This window comes from Cnephaeus nilssonii, assembly GCF_951640355.1.
Source record: "Cnephaeus nilssonii genome assembly, chromosome: 16".
NCBI classification, from domain to species: Eukaryota; Metazoa; Chordata; class Mammalia; order Chiroptera; family Vespertilionidae; genus Cnephaeus; species Cnephaeus nilssonii.
The window spans coordinates 9,529,515-9,543,516 of record NC_137087.1 but is presented as its reverse complement, the minus strand read 5'-3'; the positions used below and the strand labels follow the sequence as shown (position 1 = coordinate 9,543,516).

At 39.4% G+C, this 14,002-nt stretch overlaps 1 protein-coding gene across 2 annotated transcripts in view; it reads left to right on the top strand.

The window, feature by feature from the left end:
* Nucleotides 1-13,674, top strand: part of BMS1 (BMS1 ribosome biogenesis factor) — a 59,014-nt gene extending 45,340 nt beyond the window's left edge. For both annotated transcript variants that reach the window (XM_079793578.1, XM_079793577.1), the window contains exons 14-23: nt 1,174-1,247; nt 2,793-2,969; nt 5,873-6,061; nt 6,152-6,332; nt 6,511-6,569; nt 7,347-7,469; nt 8,443-8,590; nt 8,899-9,074; nt 11,248-11,409; nt 11,933-13,674. In XM_079793578.1, coding sequence (XP_079649704.1) covers nt 1,174-1,247; nt 2,793-2,969; nt 5,873-6,061; nt 6,152-6,332; nt 6,511-6,569; nt 7,347-7,469; nt 8,443-8,590; nt 8,899-9,074; nt 11,248-11,409; nt 11,933-12,163 — 1,520 coding nt within the window. In that variant the 3' untranslated portion in view covers nt 12,164-13,674. The remainder of the gene's footprint in view (nt 1-1,173; nt 1,248-2,792; nt 2,970-5,872; nt 6,062-6,151; nt 6,333-6,510; nt 6,570-7,346; nt 7,470-8,442; nt 8,591-8,898; nt 9,075-11,247; nt 11,410-11,932) is intronic.
* Nucleotides 13,675-14,002: the final 328 nt, after the last annotated feature.

The following is a 14,002-nucleotide window of genomic DNA, read 5'->3' as shown; positions in this document are numbered from 1 at the left end:
TACAATAGTAGGCCTTCCTTCACCTGGCTGCCGGCCCTGGCTTCCCTCTGGAACCCGGGACCCGGGCTTCCCTTGCAGCCGTAGCTACATCCGGTCTAATTAGCATATTACACTTTTATTATTATAGATAGTTGAGAAGAACAAAGGAAACATGTATACTCAATCTTTTCCAGCCTAGAAATTCTTGGTGGCTATTTGTATTATAATTGTGTTGAAGGGAGAATTGGAATCTTAATGATATTGAGTCTTCCTTTCCAAAAACATGGTACTCTTTATTTGTTCAGTAGATAATATTAATAATACCTTCTTCACTGGGCCAAGTTAAAAAATGTAGTTAAGACATGTAAATTACTTAGAGCGGTGCCTGGAATGTAAAACACTTGAAAGTGTTAGCTAATGTTATTCCATGTGACCTTTGGTAGCATAGTAAAGCCTTTATAATATTTAATTAAAGATCTTGTACGTTTTTTGTTTATTTCTAAATATCCTATTTTTTGTTTTCATTACAATAGAATCTTCCCATCTTTTATATTTCCTTTGGCTCTTAGGTTCTTTGACTCTTTCTTATATGAAAATGTTTTAATATCCTTCTGAAGTTGCCTCCCAGAGAACTTTTAACTTGTCTATTTCTTTTAAGGGTAATATTCATAATTAAACTTAGCACTTCAAAAACAACTGAATGAATGAATGGGCTCTTCATGTCGGCTCAGCACTGTTTTAGGCACTACTCTTATAATCTAAGATTTTTCCCTTGGTTTGTCACCATTGTGTTGAGCTTACTGGTGAGACTTTCTCACATGTGCTTGTTATCTAAGCCATGGCTTTTCAAGTCACTTGAAATTTTTGGTTTTTGGGGGTCTCATCTGCAGGGCCACTCATGCCACCTCTGTGTGCATCTCTGCTACAGTGTCAATTACCTATACTGGAAAAATAGCTCTTGGTTGTGTGGGATATTGAAGGAAAGTATGGAAATGTGGATTGGGCTTGTTTACTTAAACTGAACAGGTGATGTAATAAGGTTTAACAGTCCTGCCTTCTTCTGGGGTGCGTAGTGATAGGAATAGTAACAATGAAGTTTGGGGTGCAGAACACACTGTCCACCTGGAGCGGGTAGTACTAGAGTGTCATACGCACCCTGTTCAGAGATGAGTCATTTGGATGTTCTTTTCCCAGAGGAGCTCTATGGGGACTTTGAAGACTTGGAAACAGGGGACGTGCACAAGGGAAAATCAGGCCTGGATACTCAGGTATGACTTTGCCAGGAAGCTGTCAGCCTCTGGTCCTGTAACTGGTCAGTATATTCTGAGATAGGCCTATTTTGAGACATTCTAATCTTGTTGTCTGTGTCGATTAGAGACTGGATGGATTCCTTCCTGAAAACATGGAGGGTGGGGACAGATCAAAGGTTATTGGTTTACTTGTTATTCTTTCTTTTTATGTATATAAAATGTCTTTATTGATTTTCAGAGAAAAGAAGGGAGAGGGGGAGAGAGATAGAAACATCAATGGTGAGCCTTAACTGATTTGGCTCAATGGTTAGAGCATCGGCCCTTGGACTGAAGGGTCCCGGGTTTGATTCTGGTCAAGGGCATGTAGTTTGGTTGTAGGCTAGATCCCCGGCCCAGATCGGGTTGCCTGCGGGAGGCAACCAATCAATGTGTCTTTCTCACATCGATGTTTCTCTCTGTCTCCCTGCTCATCCCTTCCAATCTCTAAAAATCAATGGAAAAATACCCTCTGGTGAGGATTAACAACAACATAAAAGAAACATCAGTGATGGGAGAGAATAAAAAATCAGCTGCCTCCTGCATGCCCCCTACTGGGGATCGAGCCTGCAACCTGGATATATGCCCTGACCAGGAATTGAACCTTGATCTGGTTCATGGGTTGATGCCCAACCACTGAGACACACTGAGTCTGGGCTACTTGTTATTCTTGATTTTTGGAGTGATACCTATTACCTCTTCTTGTTATGATTCTTCAGTCATTGAAAGTTTCAGCTTTTAGGTCACTGTCTTCCTCTCCACCATTATTTTTGCCATCATTCTCCTGTTCTTAAATCATATATGGAATCTAATGTACAAAATAAACAATAGAAACAGACTCATAGATAAAGAATACACTGACGGCTGTCAGAGGGGAGGGGATTCAGGGGCTGGGTGAAAAAGGTGAAGGGATTAAAAAAAAAAAGCAAACCCCATGGACACAGACAATAGTATGGTATGTACCAGAGAGAAGGGGTGGGGGGCACGTTGAGCAGGTAGGGGTAGGTAGAAGAAGGTATAGGGGAGATAAATGGTGATGGAGAGTTGACTTGGGATGGTGAACACATAATACAATATACAGAATTTATACAGAATTTGTATTATAGAAATGTACACCCAGAACTTAGATAATTTCATTAACCAATGTCACCCCAATGAATTCAATAGAAAGCAGGAAAAAGAAGAAAATATTCATATCTAAGACAAAAAAAAGCCATTTAGAAAAACCAATTCTCTGTTCTCCCTAAGATTTTTTAGAACAGTATCTGGGTGGGGACACTTGCTGCTATTTTATTCACATTTGGCATTCCCAGACAGACTAAGGAATTGCAGTTCATTGTAATGCAGATGTCTAAATGTCTCTTGTAGCAATGCATGTTCTTTAGAGCTCAAGGCTGTGGTTTGTTTTGTTTCATGATGATCATAACTTAGATTTTTGCAGCTCAGTAGAACTTTTTAAGTCTGCTTTAAAGCTAAAGAAAAGATTTTCACAAACTTTTACAAAATTTTCTCTTCTGGAAATTTAAGACTGAAGATGTAGAGGAAGAAGTTAAAGAAGAAATTGACTCCTCTGCAGAGGAAAGTGCCAAGAAAAAGCATTTGGATAAGAAGAGAAAATTGAAGGAGATGTTTGATGCAGAGTATGATGAAGGAGAAAGCACGTACTTTGATGATCTTAAAGGAGAAATGCATAAACAAGCACAGGTAAGAAAACTCAGACCCTATCAGCCTCATTTCAAGGCTGTAATACAGTGTTGTGAATCCTTAACTTCTTTAGCTCTCTGCTCCCTGATCTACCTCTGTGCCTTCTCGTTTGGACTCCAAGGTTGAGGTGAAGATGAGTGTGTGCATTCGTGTTTATTCATGCAGTCCTCTGTTTCTGCAAGAAATCAGAAGATACCAGTTCCTATTTTGTTCCAAGAATTAAGTGAGGAAACAGAAATGGCTGAGACACTGCCGCCACTTTTGAGGATCTCACTGTGTAGTTATTTGAGGCAGTGCGTTTATTTAAATGCCAGCGTTGCCTTAGCATTCATATTACTGCTCCCTAGAACCATAATGAAATCATTTGAATGGGGAGGTGATTCTTGGCCTGTGTGGCTGATGCACACACCAGTGTCTGCAGGAAGGGTTGCCTGAAACTCTCAGAGTTCAGGGGTATTTTGAGTTAAGGTCAGATGTGGAGATAAAGAGGCATGTGGGATGCTGAAAGGGAGATAGTCTAGCCCTCCTGCCCGGGGAGGCTGACCTCACTCTGAAAGACACAAAGATGTGTGCGCAGTTGATGGCGAGTGCTTTGACAAGTGGGCACAGGAGTCTCTGAAAACTGGAACACACTTTGCCTTATGCCAGTTAAGTATATCATTTGTGAAAATGTGATCAACCTAGACCTTCATCTAGTCAAAAGGATCTGCTGGTTCGTCATTAACATAGTGTCTCAAGTCTGTACTGACCTTACACAGACTGTGACTAAGAAATATAAAAGTTCTGAAGTCTTTGCTTCAGGCATTTACAGTTTAACTCACCTAGAACCTCACGGGCCATTGTAAAGGTCTTGACTGGTTCACTCAGTGAAATGGGGCCCATTTGAGCAGAGGATAGATATGTGTGATCTAATTACCTTGAGAGGGTTGCTCTGGCAAGAGTTTGTTAAGATTAAAGTAACTCACACTGGGGGATGGGGAGGTGTGTGGTAGTGGAGGTGAAAGAAAATCAAATTCTGGGTATACTTTGTTTAAAAAGTAGACCAATATGATTTCCTGAATGTGAAATTCAGGGGGTGTGTGAGAGAAAATAAGGATGACTTACTGGAAGAACTGAGTTTTCATAAGTAAGATAGAAAAGCTTTAGTTGGTATAGGTTTGTCTGGGAAGATGAAGTTTAGATCTGTTAGGTTTGGGTTTTCTTTCAGACAAGGAGAGTGTCAAGCTGAGAGGGTTGGGGCCAGGGGCTTAGAGCTAGATGCTGCTTACAGCCGTGCGATGGATGGGATGACGAGGGAGTGAGTGTAGAGAGAAGAGGAGAGGACCAGTACTGACACGGTGCCCCATTGTAAGCTGGCGGAGGAAGAGGCAGCAGTGGGGATGGAGCAGTGCTCGGGAGACCTAAGGAATCTAGGGGAATACCAGGTATGCTGGAAGCTACTACAGAGGAAATGAGACATTATTTCAAATCTTGCTGATGTGTTAACTATGATTAAGACAAAATTGACCACTAGATTAGGAATGTTGAGGCCTTTATGTGACTGCAAACATTTTTATCGAGTGTGGGTTAAAGTCCAGTTTTAGGGAATTTAAGAGAATGGGAGAAGAGGAAATGGAGACTGCAACTATAGAAAACTTCTGTGGCAATTTTCTTCAGAAAGAAGCAGAAAAATGGGATTCTAGTTGAAGGAAGTGGAGTCAAAGGGAAATTTTAAGATGAGAGAAATAATAGGTAAGATATTGGAATGAAGTCCAGGAGTGGATGATTCCTAGTGTATAAGTGAAATTGAATAGATTGGTATCTATATATAGATATCACCTGATCAGGCCAACCTCCGGGCCAGGCCCCTGGGCTGGAACAAGGAACTGGGGATGGGTGGCGGCAGACGTGGCCCCTTTCCCAGGGGGGCTGAGGGCCAGCTCCCTCCTCGGGGCCAGCGGCCAACCTCCTGGGTTCCTCCCTCTGTCCCTCTCCCAGGCCAGTAGGCCCAATCAGCCCACCACCTGCCCACTTCAGTGGTAATTGGCCACTCCCCCCAGCCGGCAAGCCAACCTCCCAGTCACCCCCTGCCCCCCCCCCCCCCCCAGGTCCTGATCACCTGATCGGGGCCAGGCCCCGGACTGGGAACTGGAGGTGGGTGGCAATGGACACGTGTGGCAAGGGAAAGAGGAGACGGGGAACCTGATCAGCCCTGATCACTGGCCAGGCCTAAGGACCCACCCATGCACAAATTTCGTGTACTGGGCCTCTAGTATAATCTATAACAACCACCCAATAGAACTCTGCTGTACTGTATTGTAGCCACTAGCCACATGTTGATACTGGCCACTTGAAATGTGACCAAGGAACTGAATTTAAAATTTTTTATTTAATTTTAATAATTTCAATTTGAAAAGTCATCTGTGGCTACCATATTGAACAGTGTAGAGCTATAATGAAAGGCCATGGGTGTAAACCCTGGTAGAGAGATTGAGTGTTGAAGTTCTTATAGATGCTTAACTTTTGAGTGAATTAGGAAACAGCAGCTAAGAATGAGGATGAGGGGTTGGATATTGGGTGACTGAAAAAAGGAGAAAAAGTGTGAACTAATTATTTGGAGAATAAAAGAAGAAAGTGTGTACTGGGGAACGTTGAGGGTGTTTGCTGATCAACATTACGGCTCCTTTCTGAGTTGCTGATGTTTGCTATATGTTGGAACAACAGAGAAGAAAATTATTGGGACATATCCTGAAAAAATGTGAAGATAGAATATATATTATTTTTAATTAGGATAAAGCCTAAATAATTCTTTTTATAGATTGTTTATTTTGAAATAGCTTATTTTTTATATATTGATCATACATTTATTAAAGATAACAGTATTGTGGGTTTCTTATTGTGTTGTCCCCCCCTCTCTTATACAGCTTAACCGAGCAGAATTTGAAGACCAAGATGATGAAGCCAGAGTTCAATATGAGGGTTTTCGACCTGGGATGTATGTCCGAATTGAGATAGAGAATGTCCCCTGTGAATTCGTGCTTAACTTTGACCCCCATTACCCAATTATTTTGGGTGGTTTGGGCAATAGTGAGGGCAGTGTTGGCTATGTACAGGTAGGTACCCTTTGTGTCTGATATGATCGTTGAGGTTTTTTGGGACATACTTTCACTGAATAATCTTATTGAAATCTCTTCTCCCCTCAGATGCGTCTCAAGAAACATCGTTGGTATAAGAAAATTCTCAAGTCCCGAGATCCAATCATTTTTTCTGTAGGGTGGAGGAGGTTTCAGACCATCCCACTGTATTATATCGAAGACCACAATGGAAGACAAAGGCTTCTAAAATACACCCCTCAGCACATGCATTGTGGAGCAGCCTTTTGGGGTAAAATGTGATTAGAATAATTGGCCTTTAGGTTAATTTAAACGTTTAAGCTTTATCATTATAGTTTTCATTTTATGAAATCCCAATTCTCTTTTTTTTTTGGATTGGAATATATATGCGTGTAAAATAGATTCTAAATTTTGTGGTTCACTATATATTTTTTACTGTTTTATTCAAGGTCCTATTACTCCACAAGGAACTGGATTCTTGGCAGTACAGTTTGTCGATGGCACAACAGTAAATATCTCGGATGTTTTATTTTATATATTGTGTTTGAGATATATCTTAAATATAGAATGTGTACATGATACTTAAAGTGGAAAATTGCTCATTTTTAGTGTGTATAGTAAATTTCTTTGCTTTTAATTTTCCTGCATCTTTTTAAGTAGATTATGGGAGTAAAGAAGAGGGAGGTAGAAGAATTGTAATGGTACTGAGGACATTTTATATTTTTATGCACTTTTTGGACGTGTTTTTCTAAAAATATGTAAGCAGTATTCACCATGTGCTAAGTACTATACTAGGTTTTGGGGATATATCAGATACTAGCTAGACATAAGGCTACACCCTGTAATGTTGGGTTAGCAAAGTATGCTCACACCGTCTTCATGTGATCAATCAGAGTGGGTTTTATTGGCCCCATTTATCAGAAAAGAAAACAGAATAGTGAACAGATGGAACCCACCCTGAGGTCTGAAATTTAATTTCTTAAACATTATAACCAAACTTTCATGTTCTTTTTTATCTCAGATAAGTCATTGTTGTGAAACTATGTTACTATGAGATCACCCTCATTCAGGAAAATACTGAAGACATCAACATTAGTTTGGCTTACGTTCATTATAGTTTCAGATTGCTTTTGTTAAAATACTGTTTTGCATGTTCAGATACTCTTTTTTTCTTAGCTCATTGTAAGTGAAGTGCACTTTGCTAATTTACTATATCAGAGAGAATTGTAGTTGTTCTCTTGCTGATATTATTCCTGTATTCAAATTTTGGGGGTTTCCTTTTTAGCCTGATTTCCGGATAGCTGCCACAGGAATTGTTCTTGATTTGGATAAATCCATAAAAATTGTGAAGAAATTAAAGTTAACTGGTTTTCCATATAAAATTTTCAAGAATACTTCATTCATTAAGGTCTGTATATTTACATATTTATAAATGTATATTATAGGGATGGGCAAAAGTAACTTTACAGTTGTGAATATAGTTTATTCTTGTATTATTTATTGTTATATTATTTATTTGTATTATAACTGTAAATCTACTTTTGCCTCTCCCTTGTATTATTAAAGGAACAGTGAAATACTTCTAAAATGTAGGTCTAATGTTTTCAGAAAAGGAATTTAAATAAACTTGGTCTTTGGTATTTTTAGTTTACTTTTTTCTGTTGGTTTCTGTGTTACTTAAATATGCCCAGCAATGTTAAGGTGAAATACAATAGAGATATTTAGTAATTGAGGCTATTCCTTCCAGAGAGACTGTCATAGAGCTAATATGTGTAATCTTTCATTGGGCTTTGTTTCCTGCCTTTTTGGTTTGTGTTAAGAAAAGATTAAAATCATAGGTTTATCAGACAGATCAGTAGAAAAATAGACAAAACCATTCTTAATTTGTGGACAAGGGTATAAGAGATGGACACTCACGCGGTATAACATCGGAGGGTGGTTTGAATGACATTTATTGAAACTTTCATTGAGGGATGTTCCCACTAACACAGAGTTAAGATGATTATAAAATGTTCTTATAGCATTTACCTAGCTCTTTATTTGCTGAGTGTGTGCACCTAAGTAATAGGAAATGAGCTGGACAGCAGAGGCTATCCAGGCTAGTTCAGACTAACAAGTATCTTCTATTCGATATCAGTGATGAGCATGATAATGAATGAGCCCACAATAGAGTCTTAATTATGTTATTTTGGGGAAAATAAAACAGAGTTGTATTCTTTTTAATCTAGTAATTCCACTTTAGGGGGGAAATAGTTTGATTATTACCTTTATCGCCCTTCACTGAGTTCTATGTTTTATAACCAAGGATGTAGTTATGAACTAAGAAGTAAAGTATCTGATTTTGTGTGTATGCATTTTTTTATATATGTGTATACCTGTAGGGAATGTTTAATTCCGCCTTAGAAGTGGCCAAATTTGAAGGTGCTGTGATTCGCACTGTCAGTGGAATAAGGGGACAGATCAAGAAAGCACTCCGAGCCCCCGAAGGCGCTTTCCGGGCCACCTTTGAGGATAAGTTGCTGATGAGCGGTAAATACCTTTTTATTGGTTTCCATCTGGTGTGGGTTACAAGTGCAGTTCAGGTCTTTAGAAAGCTGGGGTCAGCTCCAGCTCTCCTGGTCGGAGCAGCTTTGCAGTGTGCCAGTCACGCTGTACTGGAGCCATGTGGTTCACACCGGTAAAAGTTTTGTGAAGTTCCAGATTAGTTCACTTGGTAAAATCTGTCTTCAAATTCTGTGCAACCAGCGTGAGAAGTTTGGGATGAATGTTTTGTTCTTTGTTTGACATATGGATATGAACCTTCTGAAAATGTTAAAGTAAATTTCCTCTCTTTCCAGATATTGTCTTCATGAGAACTTGGTATCCTGTCTCCATTCCAGCCTTCTATAACCCAGTAACATCTTTGTTGAAACCAGTTGGTGAGAAAGATACCTGGTCAGGAATGCGGACAACTGGTCAACTCCGGCTCGCCCATCGTGTCAAACTAAAGCCCAACAAGGATTCTCTGTATAAGGTACAGTCACGCATGTGCTCTGTAGATGGGTTGTCCACATGCTTTGTATGTAACATTTCCTGTGCTTTGAATTTTCAAGTAGAGAGTCTAACATTAAATTTGAATGAACATGCTGTATGTTCATAGACTATTTTAGAAGAAACACTGCAAAGTGGTAATAATTGCTTCTGTGATTTGGAAAATAGACTTAAACTTTTCATTGTCTATTCAAATCAGAAGTGTATAACTCAGTGATTTTAACACACTCAGCTTGCCATCACCTGGATGAAGCAATAAATTACCAGCACAACAGAAGCCCCCCATGACCTCTCCCAGTCACTCCTCCTCCACCTCAGAGACACTCACTGTCTGATTCTGACTCCTGACATGTAAATGAGGTCTGCCTGTTTTTGAGTTTTATAAAATAGAGCATATATTTGGCCTGGCTTCTTCCAGTAGTATTACGAAATTCACCCATGTTCTTGTATATAGCAGACATTCATTTGTCGTTATTATCTAGGAGAATTCTGTTATATGACGATGTCAGTTTATCTACTGATGGACTTTAATTCCAATATTTGGCCATTATAAATGCTGTTCTGAGGACACACGTACGACTTGTTTGGTGTGCACGAGCACCCATTTTTGTTGCCCAGGTCCCCACGGGTGGGGCTGCCAGGTTGCAGAGCAGCGTGTGTTCTGCTTCAGCGTATGATGCCTGTCGTATTGGAGTCAGACCCAGGGAGGCTCCCGCTAACAGCTACCAGAGTTCTGGCTGGTCCATATCCTTGCCAGTCTGGCTTCGTCAGTACTTTTTTTTATTTTAAGTTCTTAGTACCTGTCTGGATTCTCATTTTCATTTAGATTTTGGTCTCAAAACGTTCATTATTTCTTTGCAGGTTAACAATACATTTGAAAGAGTTGTTTTAATGCAGGATATTTAATTGTTTTGTAATAAGATGGTAGTTCAAGGTATCAGTCTGCTCTCTGCCTGAGACAGAAGGTTCCCGGGCATTACTTTTTCTTTCTTTTTAAAAAATTTTAAAATATGTTTTTATTGATTTCAAAGAAAAGGAGGGAGAAGGAGAACCATCAGTGATGAGAAAGAATCATTGATTGGCTGCCTCCTGCACATTCCCAACTGGGGATCAAGCCTGCAACCGGGCATATGCCCTGACCAGGGATTGAACCTGTGACCTCCTGGTTCATAGGCTGACGCTCAACTATCTGAGCCACGCCGGCCAGGCTTGGGCATCACTTTTTCTATAAAATAGCTCATAAGATTTTGAACCGTATTACATTCAAGTCTCTTAGAATATGCTGCACTTAAGCTCCTGGCACCTCTTGTCCAGTCTGTGGTGCTTACTCTTTTTGAGAAGGTGATTTCTCTTATTTCTTTCATTCTAAAGTATTTTAGTTTCTTAAAACAGAATATTGAATATTATTATAGATGCTGTCTTTAATAATAAATTTAAGGACATAGCAGAAATATTGTTTATATAGTTGATGTTGACCTAGGTAAAGATGTAGGACAAAACTCTCTACTTACTAACTAGTTCTGAGACAGTTAACAAATTTAGTCATCTGAATTTAAGCATAGAATTTAGATTACTTTAAAATTTGAATGTAGAGCTTACACTGCCTTCATTTGTTGTTTAAATCTCAGTTTTCTCAGCTGGCCTTCCATTAGCAACAGAACAAAGTTAAACTTCTCAGTGAGAATCGGGTGGGGACACTGGCTTTGAGGAAGAACTATGTCCTTAATTCCAGAGAGGCTAATAGTAAAGATGAACAGCGAGATTATTCTTGTTCGGCTAGAAAAACCACCTCAGTGCTCCACAGATAAGGCCAGACTTTTCCATTTGAGGAGATTTTGGATCTTTTTATCTGCTCTGTGAAGACTCCCATCGTCCATATTGTAGAAATAGGCACATTTGAATTCTTGGAAGAATTGCAAATATTCTGTATATTTCTCTGTTTAGCCTAGAGTTATGCATGTCTTTTGAGGCAGTCCATGTTTGATGTTTGATTGAATCCTTATTTCTGATTGTCAGCAGATTCTGGTGTTACTAATCTTGTGGAAAAAGTCAATCCATTGAGAAGATTTTATGCAGGTTTTAAATGCATGTAGATCATAATTTATATCAGCCTTTGTTTGTTTGTTTGTTTGTTTGTTTGTTTGTTTGTTTTTCAGCTGATTGTGAGGCAGAAGAAACATTTTAATTCACTACACATTCCGAAAGCCTTACAGAAGGCCCTGCCCTTTAAGACCAAGCCTAAGACCCAAGCAAAGGCAGGCAAGATACCAAAGGACAGGCTGAGACCAGCCGTCATACGGGAGCCTCATGAAAGAAAGGTACTGTTAACGGGTGGCTTATTGCACGTGGCATTTAGATGTGAAAATAATGCTTTCGGTAGCACACTTGGCATTTCCACTGTGTTCTCATTTTTCCTCAGGAAGGATAAGGGCCAGAATAATTCAAGGCCCTAAGAACTGGAAGTTAGAGGAAAGCTAGAGTCCATTTCCCCTCTTCTGTTCAGCTATGCTCTGTCTCATGCATTTTGATGGGAAGAATTGGTACACAGCTGATGAGTCACTCTGTGTTAATTGGTTGTACATAGTATCCAAGAATGACTAACAAAGGTAGTTTGTGGTGAAGGTCATTATTAAAGTATTTTGCTAAGTAAATAGACTCCTACATATATCTTCATGCAAATTATAATTTCCTAGTTCAGAATAAATTTCACTAGGTTAACGTTCATTTGTATCATGAATGGCTCCTAGTTTTGTAGTCAGTGTTGATACCCGTGGCCCTTAGAAGGCAGGCACGCAGTGAGTGTAAGAATACACCGATGCTCACCGGGCTTTGCCTTGTCAGGTCCTTGCGCTGCTGGATGCTCTGAGTACAGTGCACCGTCAGAAGATGAAGAAGGCCAAGGAGCAGCGGCATCTGCACAATAAAGAACACTTCAAAGCAAAGCAGAAGGAGGAGGAAGAGAAACTGAAGCGGCAGAAGGATCTCAGGAAGAAGCTCTTTCGAATTCAGGGTCAAAAAGAAAAAAGAAATCAGAAGTCCAGCCTGAAGGGGCCTAAGGAGCAGTTGAAATGAGCTCCAGACTGTCATTGGGTCTGCAGGGATGGGTGGTTTCATGTATGGTAGCACTTGTCAGTGACAGGTAGGGGCACTGGAGCCCAAGAAAGACCCCTTTGCTGGATTCATCTCCCATACTGTGCCTTTGAGAAGAGAAATGGAAATCTGCTGATAGGATACCTGTTTATTCTCAACATCTAGGGTATGCCAAGATTTAAAGCAGTATAATTTGTGCCCAGCCAGTGTGGCTCAGTGGTTGAGCGTGAGCCTGTGAACCAGGAGGTCAGGGTTCAATTTCTGGTCAGGGCATATGCCCAGGTTGTGGGCTCAATCCCCAGTAAGGAGCATGCAGGAGGCAGCCAATCAGTGATTCTCATCATTGATGTTTCTATCCCTCACCCTTCCTCTCTGAAATCAATAAAAATATATTTTTAAAAAAATAAAGCAATATAATTGGTGGTTTTGTAGATTCTCTCACATTTCTCTTAAATTTTTTGTACATAGAAAATGACTATAATTTAGTTTGGGCTTAATGGTTTTCATTAGGGATAGATGCCTGATGATTGTAGATACTTTATCACCTTCATGTGTCTTCCAGAAGGGGGGGAATGTTAACTTGAAACCTCAGCTTTAAAGTAAAGTTATGGAGGAGGATGAATGGTACAGCACAGCCGAGTTTCCTGCAGGCCACACGATGTGCAATAGTGCAACAACCCAGCTACAGATGGGAGAATCCAACAGCTTCTGTGAAGCGAGACTTAGAGACTTGCAAAAATGTAAAACTGTTACTTTCCTACAAATGGTTTTGCTTTCGAAAATATTTTTTACAAGAATATGCTGTTTATGTTATCATATAATAAACTATTTTTGTTCTTTTAAAACATTATTAAATTTTTCTTAGCTCTAATTTCTTATATAGTAAAAATTGATAGCTACAACCCACACAAAGAAAACTCTGAGGACCTCAATCTTCTGTAGTTGATTTCTATTTTTATGCCATGTGGTCCGTGAAGATGCTTGATATGATTTCAGTATTCTTGAATTTAATACTTACTTTGTATCCTAGCATGTCGTCTATCTTTGAGAATGTTCCATGTGCACTTGAGAGTAATGTATATTCTGCTTTGGGATGAAATGTTCTGTGAGTATCAATTAAATCCGTCCAATTCAGAGTGTTATTTAAGGTCGCCGTTGCCTTGTTGATTTTTTGTTTGGAAGTTCTGTGCTTTGATGACAGTGGGGTGTGAAAATCTCCTACCATGACTATATTACTGTTGATCTTTTCCTTAATTTCCAACAAAATTTTCTTTCTGTATTTAGGTGCTCCTATGTTGGGTGCACATGTTTGTTGGATCAATCCCGTTACTATTATGTAGTGATCTTACTTTGTCTCTTGTTATGACCTTTGTTTTGAAGTCTGTTTTGTCAGATATAAGCATTGCTACACCAACTTTTTTTTTTTTTCCGTTTCTATTTGCATGGAATATTTTTTTCCCATCCCTTCACTTTCAGTCTGTGTATCTTTCATTCTGAGGTGGGTCTCTTGTGGATAGCATATATATGGGTCTTGCTTTCTTACCATTCAGCTACCCTATGTCTTTTGATTGAAGCATTTGATTTATTTATAATTAAGGTTATTATTGAAAGGTGCTAATTGCCATTTTATTCTTTATACCTATGTTTCTCTGTATTTCTTCTTAAAGCAGGCCCTTTCACATTTCTTGCAATACTGGTAGTGAACTCCTTTAGCTTTTTTTGGGTGGAGGGAGCTCTTATGTCACCTTCAATTTTAAATGATAGTTTTACTGGATAGAGTGGTCTTTGTTGTAGGTCTTTGATTTTTACCACTAAATATTT